Raw genomic sequence first — 20147 nt, forward strand, 5'->3', positions numbered from 1 at the left:
GGTATCAAGAAAACATCTACTAAAAAATGCAATCAAGAGAACCTGTGTCAATGAGATAAAATAAATACCCTTTGTGTAGGTTATTTTATCAATGTGAGAGTTGTATTTTTGCTTAATCTAAAATATATGAGCTTGATCAAAGGCTTGGAGGAGTAAGATTATCTTTGAAAGATGCAAGCGAAGGAAGAAAGGAGCACTTCCTTGGCTCAATGGTCTTATGATAATGAGAGTCTTCAACAATAACCACAACACACTACTCTATATCCTTTAAGAAAGTGATCCCTAGATACATTGGTAGTGCTTCAATCTCATTATTAGTCGTATGGCCTAATCCCTAAGTGAATTCTATTTTTTAATTTCCTTGAGGTCCTTGAGCAATCCCTCTACACTCATTATCCCCATGCTTTCTTCAGCAATCTCATAATGTTAATCTATGTCACATATTCTAATTGGATGCAAAACTGGTTACGTGTTTGTATTTGATTTGATTAAGTGCTCGAATTAGGCTTGGAGAGGGTAATACATCCACTCCATCCAAGATCCTAACATCCAAGATCCTAACATGCATGCTATTTTAAACTAATATTGTTATAGGCAAATCTTCTTTCCAACTACAAAACAAATAAGAATATCACAAAAATTTCATGGATGAGTAGAGTTTTATCATGATCTAAGATTTGTGAAAGGTGGAGAAATATCCTTAAGGATTTCATCCAATTCCAAATTGACCTAGATCACGAAAAAGTTGATCAAAGCCTTAAATGGATGGAAACTCTCACCATTATATTTCAATAATTAAAAATAAATGTTACAAGATTCAATGAGTTATTCATACCCATCAATACATAGAAGTTATACCATACCTTATCTTAACAAACATTATATGGCTGAATGTACACCTACATAAGGGTAAAATACAAATTAACTATAGAAAAAGCATGACAACTAACATTTTGACCAACCTATAAAGAATAAATAAAGTTGTTTCACATCAACATTAATGATCTCTTCTTCCAATTTTTCTTTTTTTCTTCCACTTTAAACTTGTGCTTTTCCAATAAATTGTATTCATATATCATCTAGAAAATTCTAATAACTTATATATTAATAATTCTATTTTTTTTTAAATCACAGCGAAGTTAGACACCAAATTGATATATGAAACTCTTTTAATTGTAGGGTAAGAGACAGCTTCCACACAACAATTTCACCACTCAATTCTATAAAAGTGTAAATAAATATTTTCAATTTTATATAAATTTATATAATTGAAAATTATGTTACACATTTTTCTCTAAATAAAGACAATCTTTTTGAAATCACTTATTTCACATTGATTTGTGTATTATTTAAAATAAGTTTTTGAATGTAAAATAAATTCAACACTGTGAAAATCTTTTAAAACATCAAATTCTATAAATTAAACAACTTAAACTATTTTTATATTTTATAAATTAAAGAACTTCAACTAGTTTTATAAAATCCTATAGTTAAAATTACTTACATCTATCCATTAGTTAAACTACTAGATGAATAAATACCATTTAATTAATCTAACCTAAAAAACCACAATCAATATCAAAACTTATCACTACCCTAGCAAAATACCACTTTAACCGCATGGTCACCCATCATAGAAAAACAAAAACAACTTATAAATTAAACCACTTAAACTGATTTTATAAAATCCTATAATTAAAATTACTTACCTCTATTAATTAAACTAATTATAAAATTACTTGCGTCTATTAGTTAAACTAATGTTAAGTTAAACTAACCCAAAAAAAACTCAATCAAAACTTATCACTGTCCTAGCAAAAGACCACTTTAAACGCATGGTCACCCATCACTCGCCTAGCAAAAGACCACTTTAAACGCATGGTCACCCATCATAAAAAAACAAAACAATTCAAGTTGGGAAAGCTCATAACTAACGAATCACTCCACGTGTCATTGCTTTTCCGTTTTGGAATATTCAGTTTCCATAATTTATCCGTTTTGGAATATTCAGTTTCCATAATTTATCCGAAAGATATTTAGGAAAGAGCTAACCAGTCATATATTGGGTATTTAATGTCCTCAAGTAGCACGCGACTTAACCCGATAACACGGAAAATTCAAGATTAAATAATATTTGACTGCTCCGTTATCGGCTAAATGACGTGCTGCTCTGAGCACATTAAATACCCAATATATGGCTGGTTAGCTCCAGCCAGATATTTATGCGTAGCTGATATTTGTCTGTCAAACCCAACCTCTAGTATATATATATACACCTCTGTTATTCACATCCTCAGGTTGCTCTGCCTGTTCTCGACCTAAATATTTTTTCTCCGAGATCGACTTTGAGCGATTTCTGTGGTCACAGAGACAGGTATGTTTTCTGCATCCTCCTATTTGTTTTTATAACGTTGTTTTCCTTTATCACTGCGTTTGGAACTCTGTGCACTGCAATGGTTCTGTTCACAGTTTTATTTTTTGAGGATTCTGTTTATCGAAATAGTTTTATGAGATTTCTTTTCTGCCGACAGAATTTGCTTGTGTGTAGAGTTAGGGTTTTGGATTTCCTGGCTTGATTTAAGATTGCCTGGGAATTTTAAGTTTTACACTTCAATTTATTGGGTGACTTTCTGAATCCGGCCGCTCTGTTTTTTCAGTGTCTCTGGAGCGAAAATGCTGTTAGTTTCTTCATTATTCCCACAGGAAGCAAAGTCTTCTGTCTTTGCTGTATGTTCGTCTTCTGAATTTAGGGAAAATCTCCATTTCTGTGTCTTCCTCTAGCCCTGCGAGGGTTTCTGTTTATTATATTCAAATTCTGGGGTTAGGATTTCCTTTCCTTTTCAGGAGGTGGAGAAATGCCTAGTCTAGAATATGACACCTGTGATAAGGACAGGGAGCCCTTTGTGGAACTGGATCCCACTGGTAGGTATGGTCGCTATGAAGATTTGCTGGGCCGCGGTGCTATGAAGAAGGTATACCGAGCTTTTGATCAAGAACAGGGTATTGAGGTTGCTTGGAACAAGGTGCCTCTGCAAAACCTAGATGATGCTTCCATACAGAGGATCTATGCAGAAGTCCGCCTGTTGAAATCTCTCAGGAACAAAAATATGATTATGCTCTACAATGATTGGCTCGATAAAAAGACAAGTCATGTGAATTTCATTACTGAGGTCTGTACATCGGGGACTCTGAGAGAGTACCGCCAGAAGCACCGTCATGTTTCCGTGAAGGCTTTGAAGAATTGGGCACTTCAGATACTGCGAGGATTGCATTATCTTCATAATCATGAGCCTTGTGTAATTCATAGAGATTTGAATTGCAGCAATATTTTTGTGAATGGCAATAGTGGTGTTCTGAAGATTGGGGATCTGGGTCTTGCCACTACACTGGGAAATGATCGTTGTGCACACACTGTCCTCGGTACTCCGGAATTCATGGCCCCAGAATTATATGAGGAGGATTATAATGAGCTTGTAGATATTTATTCCTTCGGCATGTGCTTGCTGGAGATGGTTACTTTGGAAATTCCTTACAGTGAGTGCTGCAGCGTTGCTCAAATTTATAAGAAGGTGAGTTCTGACATAAGGCCTGCAGCATTGGAAAAGGTTACAAATCAAGAAATGAGACAGTTTATTGAAAAATGCCTGGCAGCAGCACCAGTCAGGCCTTCTGCTGCAGAACTTCTGGTGGACCCATTTTTTTAAAGGAGTACAAGGGAGCACCTATTAGGTGCCAGCTTGTTTGACTGAACAGGATAGATGGATTCCTGCCTATTTATTTTGCCAATTTATTTTTGAGATCTGCCCAATTTTTTTAATAGTTAATGCGAAGAAAATGTTGTTATAGTTAACTATAACAGGATAGATGGATTCCTGCCTAACTATTTATTTTGCCAATTTATTTTTGAAATCTGACCGATTTTTTTTAATAGTAAATGTGAAAGAGAATGTTGTTATAGTTAACTATAACACAATCTAAAGATAATGATAATTTTTTTAATAGTTAATGTGAAGAGAATGTTGTTATAATTTTTTTAATAGTTAATGTGAAGAGAATGTTGTTATAGTTAACTATAACACAATCTAAAGATAATGATAATAGATGTGTATAGATTTATAATTCTTTATTTAGCTATATTATTTTGATATCTTTTAGATTTTGATTTCGCAATTTGGAACGGGGGATAAATTATATTAGATACGTATAGATTTATAGTGAGCTATATTGCTAAATGTTTTATATAATTTAAATTTTGCAATTTGGAAAGTTAAGGAAATGTATTATATTTAGTGGGTTTGTTTAAATAGCCAGTGGTAAATAGATATGTATGGATTTATAATTGGTTATTTAGTCATATTATTTTGATCTCTCTTAGATCTTGCAATTTGAAAAGGATAATTATATTATATGTGTATAGATTTATAGTGAGCCATATTTCTTGTTTTATCTAGTTTAGATTTTGCATTTTGCAATTTGGAAAGTTAAGGAAAGGTATTATATTTAGTGGGCATTTAAATAGTGAGTGGTAAATAAAATTATTTGGTTATTTTTTAGCTTTTATATTATAGATAATTTTTGTAATATGGAAATTTAAATAGTGGGTGTTAAATAAAATTATTTGGTTATTTTTTAGCTTTTATATTATAGATAATTTTTGTAATATGGAAAAGTATCTGAGATAAAATTATTTGGATCTTTCTTACTTTTTGTAATATGAAAAAGTATTTTAGATACAATAATTTGGGTATTAAATTTATTGCCATTTAATTATTTTAAATTTGATTTGTTGGTAAAATAATTTATTGTAAAATGGAAATTTCATCAATTAAAATATTGTATGTTTTGTTTAGAATATAAATTTTTTAAATATTGATATTACATAAATTTTAGAAAAAATTTAAAATTCTAAACTTCAACTTCCTAATATGAAACATTTAGTAGAAACTCTAAACTATGGCTATGTTGTTTGTAGGTAGGGTAAGATTGTTAGAGATTTCACGTGGTGTAAAGTATTAGAATGTCATCTTAGAAAAGTATTAGAATGTCATCTTAGAGCAAGAGTTACCCTGCAAAGCAAATTTTGAAAAGTGAAAAAGAACTCAATGGTTCCAACTACCCACTTAAATTGAGTATTGTAGTATTGCAACTTAGCACATGTTTGATGGTTGTTTTACCTTCACTTACAGCTACGAGTTTATATTAAAACAATCTTTACGCTTTAAAGTAATACGTTTTTGGACATGGTTAGACTTACTGTGTGCCCATTTTGTATCCACAATTATTAGAATTTTAGTTGAATTTCCAAGTGCTCTTTTTAATGAGATTCTTGTTGTGTAATACATTACAAAATTGTAAGTTATTTTTAATTAGATTCTAGTTGTGTAATACATATACAAAACAATCTTTACGCTTTAAAGTAATACGTTTTTAGACATGGTTAGACTTACTGTGTCCCCATTTTGTATCCACAATTATTAGAATTTCAGTTGAATTTCCAAGTGCTCTTTTTAATGAGATTCTTGTTGTGTAATACATTACAAAATTGTAAGTTATTTTTAATTAGATTCTAGTTGTGTAATACATATACAAAACAATCTTTACGCTTTAAAGTAATACGTTTTTGGACATGGTTAGATTTACTGTGTGCCCATTTTGTATCCACAGTTATTAGAATTTTAGTTGAATTTCCAAGTGCTCTTTTTAATGAGATTCTTGTTGTGTAATACATTACAAAATTGTAAGTTATTTTTAATTAGATTCTAGTTGTGTAATACATATACAAAATAAGTTATTGATAATTGATTAGATTTTTATTACAACTTTATGTTGATATAATATTTCCTTTTTCATAATAACATGACAATGATCCCTACTTTTCAAGCATATTAATAAAAGAAATATTATACAATCAATTGCCTTTCTTTGATTAATTGCTATATGCCGCGTACATATCACAACCATATACCTAACCCGACTTTTAAATTGTCTTTCCCTTAATTAATTGTCATATGCTCCTATACATATCACACTCATATAACTATATATACTTTATTATCTTTCCCTTAATTAATTGGCATATGGCTCTGTATATATCAAAACCATATACCTAGTCCCACTTTTAAAGGATGGAAACATAGTTTACTATGCTCAAATTCATATTATAAAATTTCCATATTCCACTCCATCCATGCTCCATTAAACTAATATTGTTCTAGATAAACCTTCTTTACAACTACAAATATTATACTGATAAAAAAATAAAAATAAAAATAAAAACCATGCATGAGTTCTATCATCATCTAAGATTCATGAATTATAGAAAAATGTGGAAAAAAAATCTATAAAACACTTTCGACGCATTGTGACCCATTATCAAACCATAACAATACCATAAGTTAGAACAAAAGAATCACTTTGAATGTATGATTGCTTTTTCTCCTATGGAATATCCAAACAAATATAATATAAATATGCATATTTTCCAATATTTTTATGTTATAGATTTAAATATATAATTTATTAAAATATTACATTTGTTGTGGAATATATATGCAATATATTATATTTTGTGTTTAGATATGAAGTGGATATATATTATTTATTTACCATATACATGCATACGATGCTTGATGGTTTTCTTGGTTTATTTAATAGCTAATGTTTTTTTTATAATGATTTTCAATTAAATTTTTCATTTCATAATATTAATGTATTATTAAATTTAATGTTTTTAATGTTTGTTATGTATTTTAATTTGTGCATGTACATAGGGCTTAGAAATTAACTACTCATAATTTCTAATTATTATTATTATTATTTTTTATAAAATTTTCAATTATATTATAAAAATATTTACTTTTACAGTAATTATCAAAACACTTTATTTTGTGTATATTTATATGGGATTTAAATGATAAACACTTTATTTTGTGTATATGTATATGGGATTTAAATATTTTTCACTCATATTTTTTAGTGTATTGTATATGTATACATGGAATTTAAAAATTCCTCACAAATAATTTTTTAGTGTATTGTTATAAAGTTTTTTATAAGTAATATAAAATTACATTTATATTTTTTATTTCAAAATTTATATAAATAAATTTTTAATTTTAATATATATTATTTAAAAAAATCATTTTAGTTGAGAGTATCATTTTCTTCTCCAAACCATAAACTTTTAGTACCAATGAATGAATATCTAAAAAATATGAATATAGAAACAATTTGGGAATTGAAGCAACTTAAATTTTAAAATAAAATAAAATTAATTAAAAAAAAGAGAGAAATGAAAAAAAAATGGAACAAAAAGTTGGGTCATATCCGTATTTGCTCTTGTGCTTTTCAATCTCATACTTCTTATTTGTTGTTGGTGTATTTTTGATGAGATTTGGAATTAATATATAGAATCGAAAGTAAAAGAATATGATTATGTAAATGAAATATAAAACTCCATGAAAGTCAATAAACACTCTTACTATTGGTTTCCATTTATATTGGTTTATGATATGTATTCTTTTACAATGATTCCTTCCTTGTGATTTATCATTAATCTTTGAGAAACTTTTGGTGTATCTCACTTCTAGTGTTTATACCTCAGGCATCATTTACATAAATAGATAATTCATTCATGTGTAGTAAATTATTATTTTTTTCAAATTGAACTATGACTTTATTTATCAAATAAAAATACATTTCTTAAATATACTAAAAATAGAAGGTTTAACTTGACTAACATGTGATTCTCTATTATCAAAATAGATTGAATTATCTTTCTCACAAATTTGTAGAGATATAGTTCTACAATTAACAAACAAAAAGTTGTAAAATTAAATAGTTTATTAATCAAATAGTAGATTAAATTAACTTATATTTCACATCTTCAACATTGGTCGTGATTGGTTTTCTTTAAGAGCCTTCCATAGATTGATGGTAGAGCACTTCTAGCAAGCACTTTAGGAGAGAGATCTACAAATTCAACTAGATAAACAAGGTGGTCTTATGTATCAAAAATCTCAAGAAGTGTGTTCTTAGTGTCTTTTTCCTAATATTTTGGGAGCCAAAGTATGTTTAACAATGTTCAGGTAAAGGTGTTCTTGCTTCTTGACAACACCATCAAGTTTAGAGTTAGCTCCCTCCATTCCTTTTTCTACTAATTTTCAATGGTAAGTTTAAATTGCATTTCGTTAAACGCCATTGAGCAACCTTCAATACTTTATGTGAATTCCTTAAAGATATCATGTGGAAAATATAAAATAATGGATAGATTAATGTCGCTAGGCCATTAAAATGGAAGAAACCTTCATATGTGCCATAATCAATGGCTCCAATTGATTAAAAATAGACACCTTCAAAGAAGAGCTAGATAAATAGTCCATAAGACAGGACTATATTTGATCCAAGAGATAAAGAAATCATAAGATGAAGCTGAAGTTGATCCAAAAAAGCAGATAAGCCATGGAGAAGATAAAAACAATTTCCTCATTTTATTAGGGAATCCAAGAGACCTTATAGGCTTACAAAGTCTCCAATTCAAAAACCCTAATCTAGGTATGTATGTCACTCAAAGTTACAAAATAATATAAAATGGATATGCACAAACTCCTGGATAGAAAGAGATGCCTTGCTGTGTAACTCACATAATTAAATAATAAAATAAATTAGGTGCTCCTAGAAAGTTGGCCCCCTAAGGGGGTAGCACACCTCAAACATTGGGTTTCCTAGCTGGGTTGGTTGGTTGAAGGTTGGGCCCCTGAGGGGTTGGCATCCCTTAAATGTTGTGTTTCCTAGTTGAGTTTGTTATTTGGCTTCATCTTGAAGGGAACCATGCCCCTTAATATATGATCCAGGGGATAGAAAATATGCTCAAAAATCAAGCTGCTCAAAATCTTCCAAAACTAGCACCAAGACGTAGTGCTCGTCATGTTGATTCCAAGGATGGTTGAATCACCTCAAACCAGCATCGTATGAGCAAGTTATCACATTATGAAGTTTTGGCCAAACAACAAAAAAGTCAAAGTGGTTGATTATGAAGGTACAGATGCCATGTGGCAGTTTGTATGATGACATGGTGCTAACATCATCATCTGAATGGGTAGTATGAATGTCAAAAGGGGGCCAATTAAGAGCTGATATGTGGGCCAATCATATGAGGACATGTGGCGCATTTTCATTTGTTTGTTGGTTCGTGAGATGGGTCGATCATATAGTGACTCGTGGCCCAATCTTAGGGCGCCACATGACACTTTGGATGGTGCCAAAATTTGTTTGACCGACTAATAAGCCTTCGCAGGAATCTAGCATGCAACCTTTCAACCAACAAACCAATGTCCAACTGTTACACCAAACATGCCACTTGTTAAACCATTGTCGGTGGTTTATATTTATTTACCACAACCAAGAGGTTGGGGATAGTGGGTGGGTCAGCGGGCTAGCCTGACTGGCCCAACCCACAGCTATGTCGGTTAGCATATGACCGAAGGCGAAGATAACGGAGGTGGGGTGTTGGCAAAGGCCTTGACCCGCATTTATGTGATGACATGCGATCAGAGCCAATGGGAGTGGAGGTTAAGGACTAGGTGCATGGCCTATAGCTTCTGAAATATGGTCCTATCTGGCCATATGACTAGCTTAGCAGATTAACCAAAGGGCTAATGCCCCATTAATATTTTTGTTTAATACAAAACAATCACACTAAAAATTTTGCAACTAAACGTTCCTCTAACTGCTCAAACCCATGACTTGCAGGAGGATAATCAAAGTGCTCGAAAAGTGGAGTAGAGGCAAATTTGTTGCCAAATTTGCAGAGTTGAGAGCTAATAGGTTGTAGTTGTAGAATAATTTAGAGAAGAGGGCATATTTTTCTCAATTTTAAGCCCTTTTGAGCTCAAGAATAGCCTAGATTAGGGGTTTTTGAGCATTCCGGACATAATGGCAGTGTTATATTTTCATATTAAATTTTGCATGTGATGTATTGAGAATTTGAGCATATAATAAAGTGGTCACCACTGGAAGTTGCACCTGGAGACGTAGCCCAAGATGGGTGAACTCCATTATCAATTTGCTTATGTTTGATGTTACAATTTTTTCCTCTTTTAACTGTTAAAAATTATGAAAATTAATTTAATTTTATGTACTTTTGCAACCATGATCCATTGCCTAAAATACATAAACTAGCTTGCAAATTGTTTATTGAAACCTTCAATTTTCATTTTTAGATCAATATCTAGGCTTGTTGGCAGGTTTACTAACTTTCTGGGTTGGATGTGTTGACTAAGACCTCCTTGGGCACTGTGCTAGTGGGGGATATCTTTGTTGTTCATAATTCCTCTTAGCTTAAGTGGAAACCATCCTCACTTTCCTCTTGGTTTTGAAATAGTGTTAGGAAAAGGGGATGAAAGTTGCAATGTATGAGGAAACTATCTCTGTGTTGAGTGGTTGTGATGGTAAGGAATGAATTGTTAGTCCTAAAAATGATGTGCTTAGGCTATGAAAGCTCCAATGAGATGATAAATCCTTAGGTATCAAGAAAGAAATCTACTAAAAAAATGTAATCAACAGAACTTGTGTCAATGAAATAAAATTAATACCCTCTGTGTAGGTTATTTTATCAATGTGAGAGTTGTATTTTTGCTTAATCTAAAAGAAATCAACTTGATCAAAGGCTTGAAGGAGTAAGATTATCTTTGAAAGATGCAAGTGAAGTTGGGGAAGAAAGGAGCACTTCCTTGGCTCAATGGTCTTACGATAATGAGAGTATCGAACAATAACCACAACACACTGCTCTATATCCTTTAAGAAAGTGATCCCTGGATACATTGCTAGTGCTTCAACCTCGTTATTATTTGTATGGCCTAATCCCTAAGTGAATTATATTTTCTAATTTCCTTGAGGTCCTTGAACAATCCCTCTACACTCATTATCCACATGCTTGCTTCAACAATCTCATAACATTAATCTATGTCAGATATTTTGATTGGATGCAAAATTGGTTACGTGTTTGTATATGATTTGATTAAGTGCTCAAATTTAGGCTTTGAGACGGTAATATATCCACTCCATCCAAGATCCAACTACAAAACAAATAAGAATATCACAAAAATTTCATGGATGAGTAGAGTTTTATCATGATCTAAGATTTGTGAAAGGTGGAGAAATGTCCTTAAGGATTTCCTCCAATTCCAATTGACCTAGATCATGAAAAAGTTGATCAAAGTCTTAAATGGATGGAAACTGTCACCATTATATTTCAATAATTAAAAAAAAAAAAAAAAAAAAATGTTACAAGATTCAATGAGTTATTCATGCCCATCAATACATAGAAGTTATACCATACCTTATCTTAACAAACATTATATGGCTGAATGTACACCTACATAAGGGTAAAATACAAATTAACTATAGAAAAAGCATGACAACTAACATTTTGGCCAACCTATAAAGAATAAATAAAGTTGTTTCACGTCAACATTAATGATCTATTCTTCCAATTTTTCTTTTTTTCTTCCACTTTAAACTTGTGCTTTTCCAATGAATTGTATTCATATATCATCTAGAAAATTCTAATAACTTATAATAATAATAAAAAAAAAATTAAATCACAGTTAAGTTAGACACCAAATTGATATATGAAACTCTTTTAATTATGGGATAAGAGACCCCTTCCACACAACAATTTCACTACTAAAATTTATAAAAGTGTAAATAAATATTTTCAATTTTATAAAAATTTATATAATTGAAAATAATTACATATTTTTCTCACACAATCTTGATGAAATCTCTTATTTCAAATTGATTTATGTATTATTTAAAATAAGTTTTGGAATGTAAAAATAAATTCAACACTATGAAAATCTTTTAAAACATCAAATTCTATAAATTAAACAACTTAAACTATTTTTATATTTTATAAATTAAACAACTTCAACTAGTTTTATAAAATCCTAAATTAAAATTACTTACATCTATCCATTAGTTAAACTACTAGATGAATAAATACCATTTAGTTAATCTAACCCAAAAACCACAATCAATATCAAAACTTACCACTACCCCTAGCAAAATACCACTTTAACCCATGGTCACCTATCATAGAAAAACAAAAATAACTTATAAATTAAACAACTTAAACTGATTTTATAAAATCCTATAATTAAAATTACTTACATCCATTAATTAAACTAATTATAAAATTACTTACATCTATTAATTAAACTAGTAGATGAATAAGAAATGTTAAGTTAAGCTAACCAAAAAAACTCAATCAAAACTTTTCAATTATAAAATTAATTGCATCTATTAATTAAACTAGTAGATGAATAAGTACTGTTAAGTTAAGCTAACCAAAAAAAACTCAATCAAAACTTATCACTGCCTTAGCAAAAGACCACTTTAAACGCATGGTCACCCATCATAAAAAAAAACAAAACAATTCAAGTTGGGAAAGCTCATAAATAACGAATCACTCCACGTGTCATTGCTTTTCCGTTTTGGAATATTCAGTTCCCATAATTTATCCGAAAGATATTTATGGGTATCTCTGTCAAACCCAACCTCTAGTATATATATATACACATCCGTTATTCACATCCTCAGGTTGCTCTGCCTGTTCTCGACCTAAATATTTTTTCTCTGAGATCAACTTTGAGCGATTTCTGTGGTCACAGAGACAGGTATGTTTTCTGCATCCTCCTATTTGTTTTTATAACGTTGTTTTCCTTTATCACTGCGTTTGGAACTCTCTGCACTGCAATGGTTCTGTTCACAGTTTTAATTTTCTGAGGATTCTGTTTATCGAAATAGTTTTATGAGATTTCTTTTCTGCCGACAGAATTTGTTTGTGTGTAGAGTTAGGGTTTTGGATTTCCTGGTTTGATTTAAGATTGCCTGGCAATTTTAAGTTTTACACTTCAATTTATTGGGTGACTTTCTGAATCCGGCCGCTCTGTTTTTTCAGTATCTCTGGAGCGAAAATGCTGTTAGTTTCTTCATTATTCCCACAGGAAGCAAAGTCTTCTGTCTTTGCTGTATGTTCGTCTTCTGAATTTAGGGAAAATCTCCATTTCTGTGTCTTCCTATAGCCCTGCAAGGGCTTCTGTTTATTAAATTCAAATTCTGGGGTTAGGGTTTCCTTTCATTTTCAGGAGGTGGAGAAATGCCTAGTCTAGAATATGACACCTGTGATAAGGACAGGGAGCCCTTTGTGGAACTGGATCCCACTGGTAGGTATGGTCGCTATGAAGATTTGCTGGGCCGTGGTGCTATGAAAAAGGTATACCGAGCTTTTGATCAAGAACAGGGTATTGAGGTTGCTTGGAACAAGGTGCCTCTGCAAAACCTAGATGATGCTTCCATACAGAGGATCTATGCAGAAGTCCGCCTGTTGAAATCTCTCAGGAACAAAAACATGATTATGCTCTACAATGCTTGGCTCGATAAAAAGACAAGTCATGTGAATTTCATCACTGAGGTCTGTACATCGGGGACTCTGAGAGAGTACCGCCAGAAGCACCGTCATGTCTCCGTGAAGGCTTTGAAGAATTGGGCACTTCAGATACTGCGAGGATTGCATTATCTTCCTAATCATGAGCCTTGTGTAATTCATAGAGATTTGAATTGCAGCAATATTTTTGTGAATGGCAATAGTGGTGTTCTGAAGATTGGGGATCTTGGTCTTGCCACTACACTGGGAAATGATTGTTGTGCACACACTGTCCTCGGTACTCCGGAATTCATGGCCCCAGAATTATATGAGGAGGATTATAATGAGCTTGTAGATATTTATTCCTTCGGCATGTGCTTGCTGGAGATGGTTACTTTGGAAATTCCTTACAGTGAGTGCCGTAGCGTTGCTCAAATTTATAAGAAGGTGAGTTCTGATATAAGGCCTGCAGCATTGGAAAAGGTTACCAATCAAGAAATGAGACAGTTTATTGAAAAATGCCTGGCAGCAGCACCAGTCAGGCCTTCTGCTGCAGAACTTCTGGTGGACCCATTTTTTAAAGGAGTACAAGCGAGCACCTATTAGGTGCCAGCTTGTTTGACTGAACAGGATAGATGGATTCCTGCCAATTTATTTTTGAGATCTGCCCAATTTTTTTAATAGTTAATGTGAAGAAAATGTTGTTATAGTTAACTATAACAGGATAGATGGATTCCTGCTCTTTATTTTGCCAATTTATTTTTGAAATCTGCCCAATTTTTTTAATAGTTAATGTGAAGAGAATGTTGTTATAGTTAACCATAACACAATCTAAAGAGATAATGAGATAATGATAATAGATGTGTATAGATTTATAATTCTTTATTTAGCTATATTATTTTGATATCTCTTTGATTTTGCAATGTGTGGAACCGGGATAAATTATATTAGACCCATATAGATTTATAGTGAGCTATATTGCTAGATATTTTATATAGTTTAAATTTTGCAATTTGGAAAGTTAAGGAAATGTATTATATTTACTGGGTTTGTTTAAATAGTGGGTGGTAAATAGATATGTATGGATTTATAATTGGATTTAGTCATATTATTTTGATATCTCATAGATTTTGCAATTTAGAAAGGATAATTATATTATATGTGTATAGATTTATAGTGAGTTATATTCCCAGTTGTTTTATCTAGTTTAGATTTTGCATTTTGCAATTGCATTTTGTAATTTGGAAAGTTAAAGAAAGGTATTATATTTAGTGGGCATTTAAATAGTGGGTGGTAAATAAAATTATTTGGTTATTTTTTAGCTTTTATATTATAGATAATTTTTGTAATATGGAAATTTAAATAGTTTGTGGTAAATAAAATTATTTGGTTATTTTTTAGCTTTTATATTATAGATAATTTTTGTAATTTGGAAAAGTATCTGTGTTAAAATTATTTGGATCTTTCTTAATTTTTGTAATATGAAAAAGTATTTTAGATACAATAATTTGGGTATTAAATTTATTGCCATTTAATTATTTTAAATTTGATTTGTTGGTAAAATAATTTATTGTAAAATGGAAATTTCATCAATTAAAATATTGTATGTTTTGTTTAGAATATAAATTTTTAAATATTGATATTACATAAATTTTAGAAAAATTTTAAAATTCTAAACTAACTTCCTAATATGAAACATTTAGTAGAAACTCTAAACTATGGCTATGTCGTTTGTAGGTAGGGTAAGATTGTTAGAGATTTCACGTGGTGTAAAGTATTAGAATGTCATCTTAGAAAAGTATTAGAATTTCATCTTAGAGCTAGGTAGGGTAAGATTGTTAGAGATTTCACGTGGTGTAAAGTATTAGAATGTCATCTTAGAAAAGTATTAGAATGTCATCTTAGAGCAAGAGTTAGCCTGCAAAGCAAATTTTGAAAAGTGAAAAAGAACTCAATGGTTCCAACTACCCACTTAAATTGAGTATTGTAGTATTGCAACTTAGCACATATTTCATGGTTGTTTTACCTTCACTTAAAGCTACTAGTTTATATTAAAACAATCTTTACGCTTTAAAGTAATACGTTTTTGGACATGGTTAGACTTACTGTGTGCCCATTTTGTATCTACAATTATTAGAATTTCAATTGAATTTCCAAGTGCTCTTTTTAATGAGATTCTTGTTGTGTAATACATTACAAAATTGTAAGTTATTTTAAATTAGATTCTAGTTGTGCAATACATATACAAAACAATCTTTACGATTTTAAAGTAATACGTTTTTGGACATGGTTAGACTTACTGTGTGCCCATTTTGTATCCACAGTTATTAGAATTTCAGTTGAATTTCCAAGTGCTCTTTTTAATGAGATTCTTGTTGTGTAATACATTACAAAATTGTAAGTTATTTTTAATTAGATTCTAGTTGTTTAATGCATATACAAAATAAGTTACTGATAATTGATTAGATTTTTATTACAACTTTATGTTGATATAATATTTCCCTTTTCATAATAACATGACAATGATCCCTGCTTTTCAAGCATATTGATAAAATAAATATTATACAATCAATTGTCTTTCTTTGATTAATTGCTATATGCCCTGTACATATCGCAACCATATACCTAACCCAACTTTTAAATCGTCTTTCCCTTAATTAACTGTCATATGCTCTTATACATATCACACTCATATAACTATATATACTTTATTATCTTTCCCTTAATTAATTGGCATATGCCCCTGTATATATCAAAACCATATAGCTAGTCCCACTTTTAAAAGATGGAAACATAGTTTAGTATGCTCAAATACATATTATAAAATTTCCATATTCCACTCCAGCCATGCTCCATTAAACTAATATTGTTGTAGGTAAACCTTCTTTACAACTACAAATATTACACTAATAAAAAATAAAAATCATGCATGAGTTCTATCATGATCTAAGATTCATGAATTGTGGAAAAATGTCCTTAAGGATTTCATCCAATTCCAAATTAACCTAGATGATATAAAAACTTATATAATTATAATTCTATTTCAATAATAAATAAATAAAATTATTACAATATTAAATAACTTATCCATACCTGGCGGCTAAACGCCTACAGACGGGCACGGGCATAAGCAAAGCGACCAAGCATTGGAGGCTGGCCAAAGCAACGGAGAACATAGCTGAGCTAGTGATGGGGATGAAGGGTCTTATCTTCCAAACAACCAGAAGAAAAGCAAATGGTCTTGCTGACCACCTAGCAAACTGTGGAGCAGACAACCCCAACATGGCCATTGACAGATGCTGGCGGGAGTTTGATGACCCAACCATAAAGGAAGAATGCATACAACTGGCAGCGAAAGATCTCACTCAGGTCACCCAACCTTAACCGAGGATGGCACCTGGCAACAATCTCGAAACTACGAGAAGACAAGTAGGGAGTGTCATCTTCAAGCCCGTAATGGGCTGATTGGACACAGGGGGCGGTGGCACTCATGGCGGCAACAGCTCATGCGGATTGGAAATCAAAACAATTTAAGCGACGGGATCCGGCACATCAAACACCGTCCCTTCAGCATGCACGGAGAGGATTTGTATGGTAAGGAATCACAACCATTAATGGCAATTCTGAGTGGAAGACGGTGGTACAAGGCCCGAAGGATCAGCCTCAGGCATGATAGCTCAGGGAGCACACCCACCCTCACGCGCCACCACCCTTGGCGAAGGATCGTACCACACACTTGGCACCTGGCTCGTCAACCTAGCAATTTCATCATGAGCTCCAACTCTTCCAGGGACAGGCCCGCTTGTGCGACTCCTCAGATCACCCACCAGCAAGGTACCACCATTATTACAGGCATTTACTTCGATCCCATGAGGAAGCATCGCCTCCTTCACTATAAAAACAGGGGCAAATGCCCTGTTCTCCTCATTGTTCTCAACGTCTGTGTGGAAAGGGGTTCAGTCTTCAATTCTGTTTCAACTCGGGCAAGTCACGAGAGGTTCACCATGAAAGAGGGGAACAGTCGCTGCGAGGCGGCTAACAGGGAACTTCAGGCTGCAAGAAGAGGTTACGAAACTAGGACTGTAACCCGCATCAAGCGCAAAATGGCAGAACTGGAGGCTGAGGCGAAGCGTGAGGAGGGTGGTCGCTCGGAGAAGGAAATCGCTGCTGAGGTCGACTGGGTCACAGACCCCGGCACGCCTGCGAAGAGGGCAACTCAGTATGTGCGTACCAAGGCGGAATGCTGGCGCATGAAAACCTTAATTGCGAAAGCTCTGGAATCAGTCACAGAGGTCAATCTCACCACTCAGGTCAATCTCACCACAGAACAGATGGCCAGGATCACAGATTTCAATAGCTCCTTGGACAGCAAATTAACTGCGGTGAATGAATCGATCAAAACCCAGAACCGTCTGATAATGCTGCTCATTCAGCTTCTCAAGAACTCCATAAACATTGCTCCTGTTGTGCAGCCAGCAACCTCCAACGCGAACTACGCAGCCCAGCCTTCCACCTCCGCAGCGTTTCAGCCTGCTTCCCTGGAAGAGCTGCAAGCAAGGATCGGCAGCCATGTCAAGAACAGCGGCCTGGACACCACTGCCCAGATGGGTAATTACCGCCTCTAAAGTCATCATGTCAGCTCCTGTATGGACTCGCGTTTTGGCTTCTCTGTCATCTTTTCACTCTGGTCTTTCGGCTTTAAGTCTGTGTTTGTTGCTAGGCTATTACTTCTACCTTCCACTCCTGGTAGTTCCCATGACTTAGTAATGTTTTGTTCTGTTTCTCGTCACCCTGCGTGGTGGGCTTTGTTTTGGTGCACATGTAACATGTCCTCTGAGCAGGCGATTAGCCCAGGATTATTGTACATCCCTGCTCACACTGCCTCTGCAGTTTTTTGTATTATACTCATTATATAATATAATCTTCTTACTTACAAAAAAAAAAACTTATCCATACCCAACAATACATCCAACTTATATCATATTTATCTTAATAAACATTGTATATCATAATATACACTAACATAATACTAAAATATAAAATAACTATTAAAAAAAATATAATAACTATTTGATAACAAACATTTTGTTCAATGTATAAAGAATAAACACAGTTGTTTCACATCAACATTAATCGTCTTTTCTTTTAATACTATTTAATTTCTCTAATTTAAAATAATACTATTTAATTTCTCTAATTTAAAGTTATACTCATCAAACAAATTATCTTTATATAACATAAACAAATTTATAATCACTAATAATAATAATATAATTTCAAAATACTACTAAATTAAACATACCTTTATTTTAAAACAAAAAACTACCTATATATAATAATTTATTATTAAAATTAATAAAAAATTAATTAAAAAATTTAAAATTATAAATAAATATTTTATTTTAAAATATTTAAATAATTTTATAAAATATACTTTCTTATCGATAAATACCAATTTTAACCATTCCATACAATAACTCATCAAAACTTATTACCAACCCTGCCAACAAACCGCTTTCAGGGCATTATCACCATTTATCAAACCAAGACAATACAATATGTTGGGAAAGCTCATGATGAACTAATCACTTTGAATGTGTTTTTGTTTTTTTCATTATTGAGTATCCAGTCCCGAAAATTATCCAAACAGACATATATATATATATGAATATCCATTCTTTCCCATATTTTTTTGATATACATTCCTTTTAATTACATTTTTGTTGTGTAGTATATTTACAAAGTTATAAGTAATTCTAATTAATGCTATTTCTATTACAAAATCATGTTAATATAATTTTTCTTTTTCTATAATTATATTATAATGGAAACTTATCATCACCACTATTACTATTAATTATAATATTATTAACATCATAATTAAATTAAACATATGCTTACTTAAAAAATAAATAATTATCTATATATACTCATTTATTACTGAAATTTATAAAAATATTAAAAAAAATTCATTATAAATATTTAAATAATTTTAAAAATGTACTTTTACTCTAAATAAATACTAATTAACACAATAACTCATCAAAAATCATTACCAACCTTGCCAATAAACCACTTTCAACGCATTGTCACCCATTATCAGACCATAACAATACAATAAGTTGGAACAAAAGAATCACTTTAAATGTATGATTGCTTTTTCTGTTATGGAATATCCAAACAAATATAATATAAATATGCATATTTTCCAATATTTTTATGTTATAAATTTAAATATATAATTTATTAAAATATTACATTTGTTCTGGAATATATATGCAATATATTATATTTTGTGTTTAGATATGAAGTGGATATATATTATTTATTTACAAAGTGGATATATATTATTTATTTACAATATACATTCATACTATGCTCAGTTGATTTTCTTGGTTTATTTCTACTAGTTTTTTTACAATGATTTTCAATTAAATTTTTCATTTCATAATATTAACGTATTATTAAATTTAAGGTATTATTAAATTTAATGTTTGTTATGTATTTTAATTTGTGCATGTACATAGGGCTTAGAAATTAACTATTCATAATTTCTAATTATTATTATTTTTTTTTTATAAAATTTTAAATTATATTATAAAAATATTTATTTTATTGTAATTATCAAAACACTTTATTTTGTGTATATGTATATGGGATTTAAAGATTTTCCACCCAGTGTATTGTTATAAAGTTTTTTCTATAAATAATATAAAAAATT

General features: G+C 31.5%; 1 protein-coding gene and 1 pseudogene across 2 annotated transcripts; both read left to right on the forward strand.

Moving 5' to 3' along the window:
* Nucleotides 1-2267: 2267 nt before the first annotated feature.
* On the forward strand, nt 2268-3908 carry LOC149201291 (putative serine/threonine-protein kinase WNK11). Its single transcript, XM_089399701.1, has 2 exons — nt 2268-2374; nt 2658-3908. The coding sequence occupies exon 2, from the start codon at nt 2856-2858 to the stop codon at nt 3702-3704; it is 849 nt and encodes a 282-aa protein (XP_089255827.1). The 5' UTR covers nt 2268-2374; nt 2658-2855; the 3' UTR covers nt 3705-3908.
* Nucleotides 3909-12551: 8643 nt separating this feature from the next.
* Nucleotides 12552-14223, forward strand: LOC149201292 (putative serine/threonine-protein kinase WNK11 pseudogene; annotated as a pseudogene). Its single transcript, XR_016253408.1, has 2 exons — nt 12552-12677; nt 12962-14223. The product of XR_016253408.1 is annotated as a putative serine/threonine-protein kinase WNK11 pseudogene (transcript).
* Nucleotides 14224-20147: the final 5924 nt, after the last annotated feature.

The sequence above is a fragment of the Pinus tabuliformis genome, chromosome 2_1 (genome assembly GCF_031772625.1).
Source record: "Pinus tabuliformis cultivar Carrire ecotype Pingquan chromosome 2_1, CPIR1, whole genome shotgun sequence".
NCBI lineage: Eukaryota > Viridiplantae > Streptophyta > Pinopsida > Pinales > Pinaceae > Pinus > Pinus tabuliformis.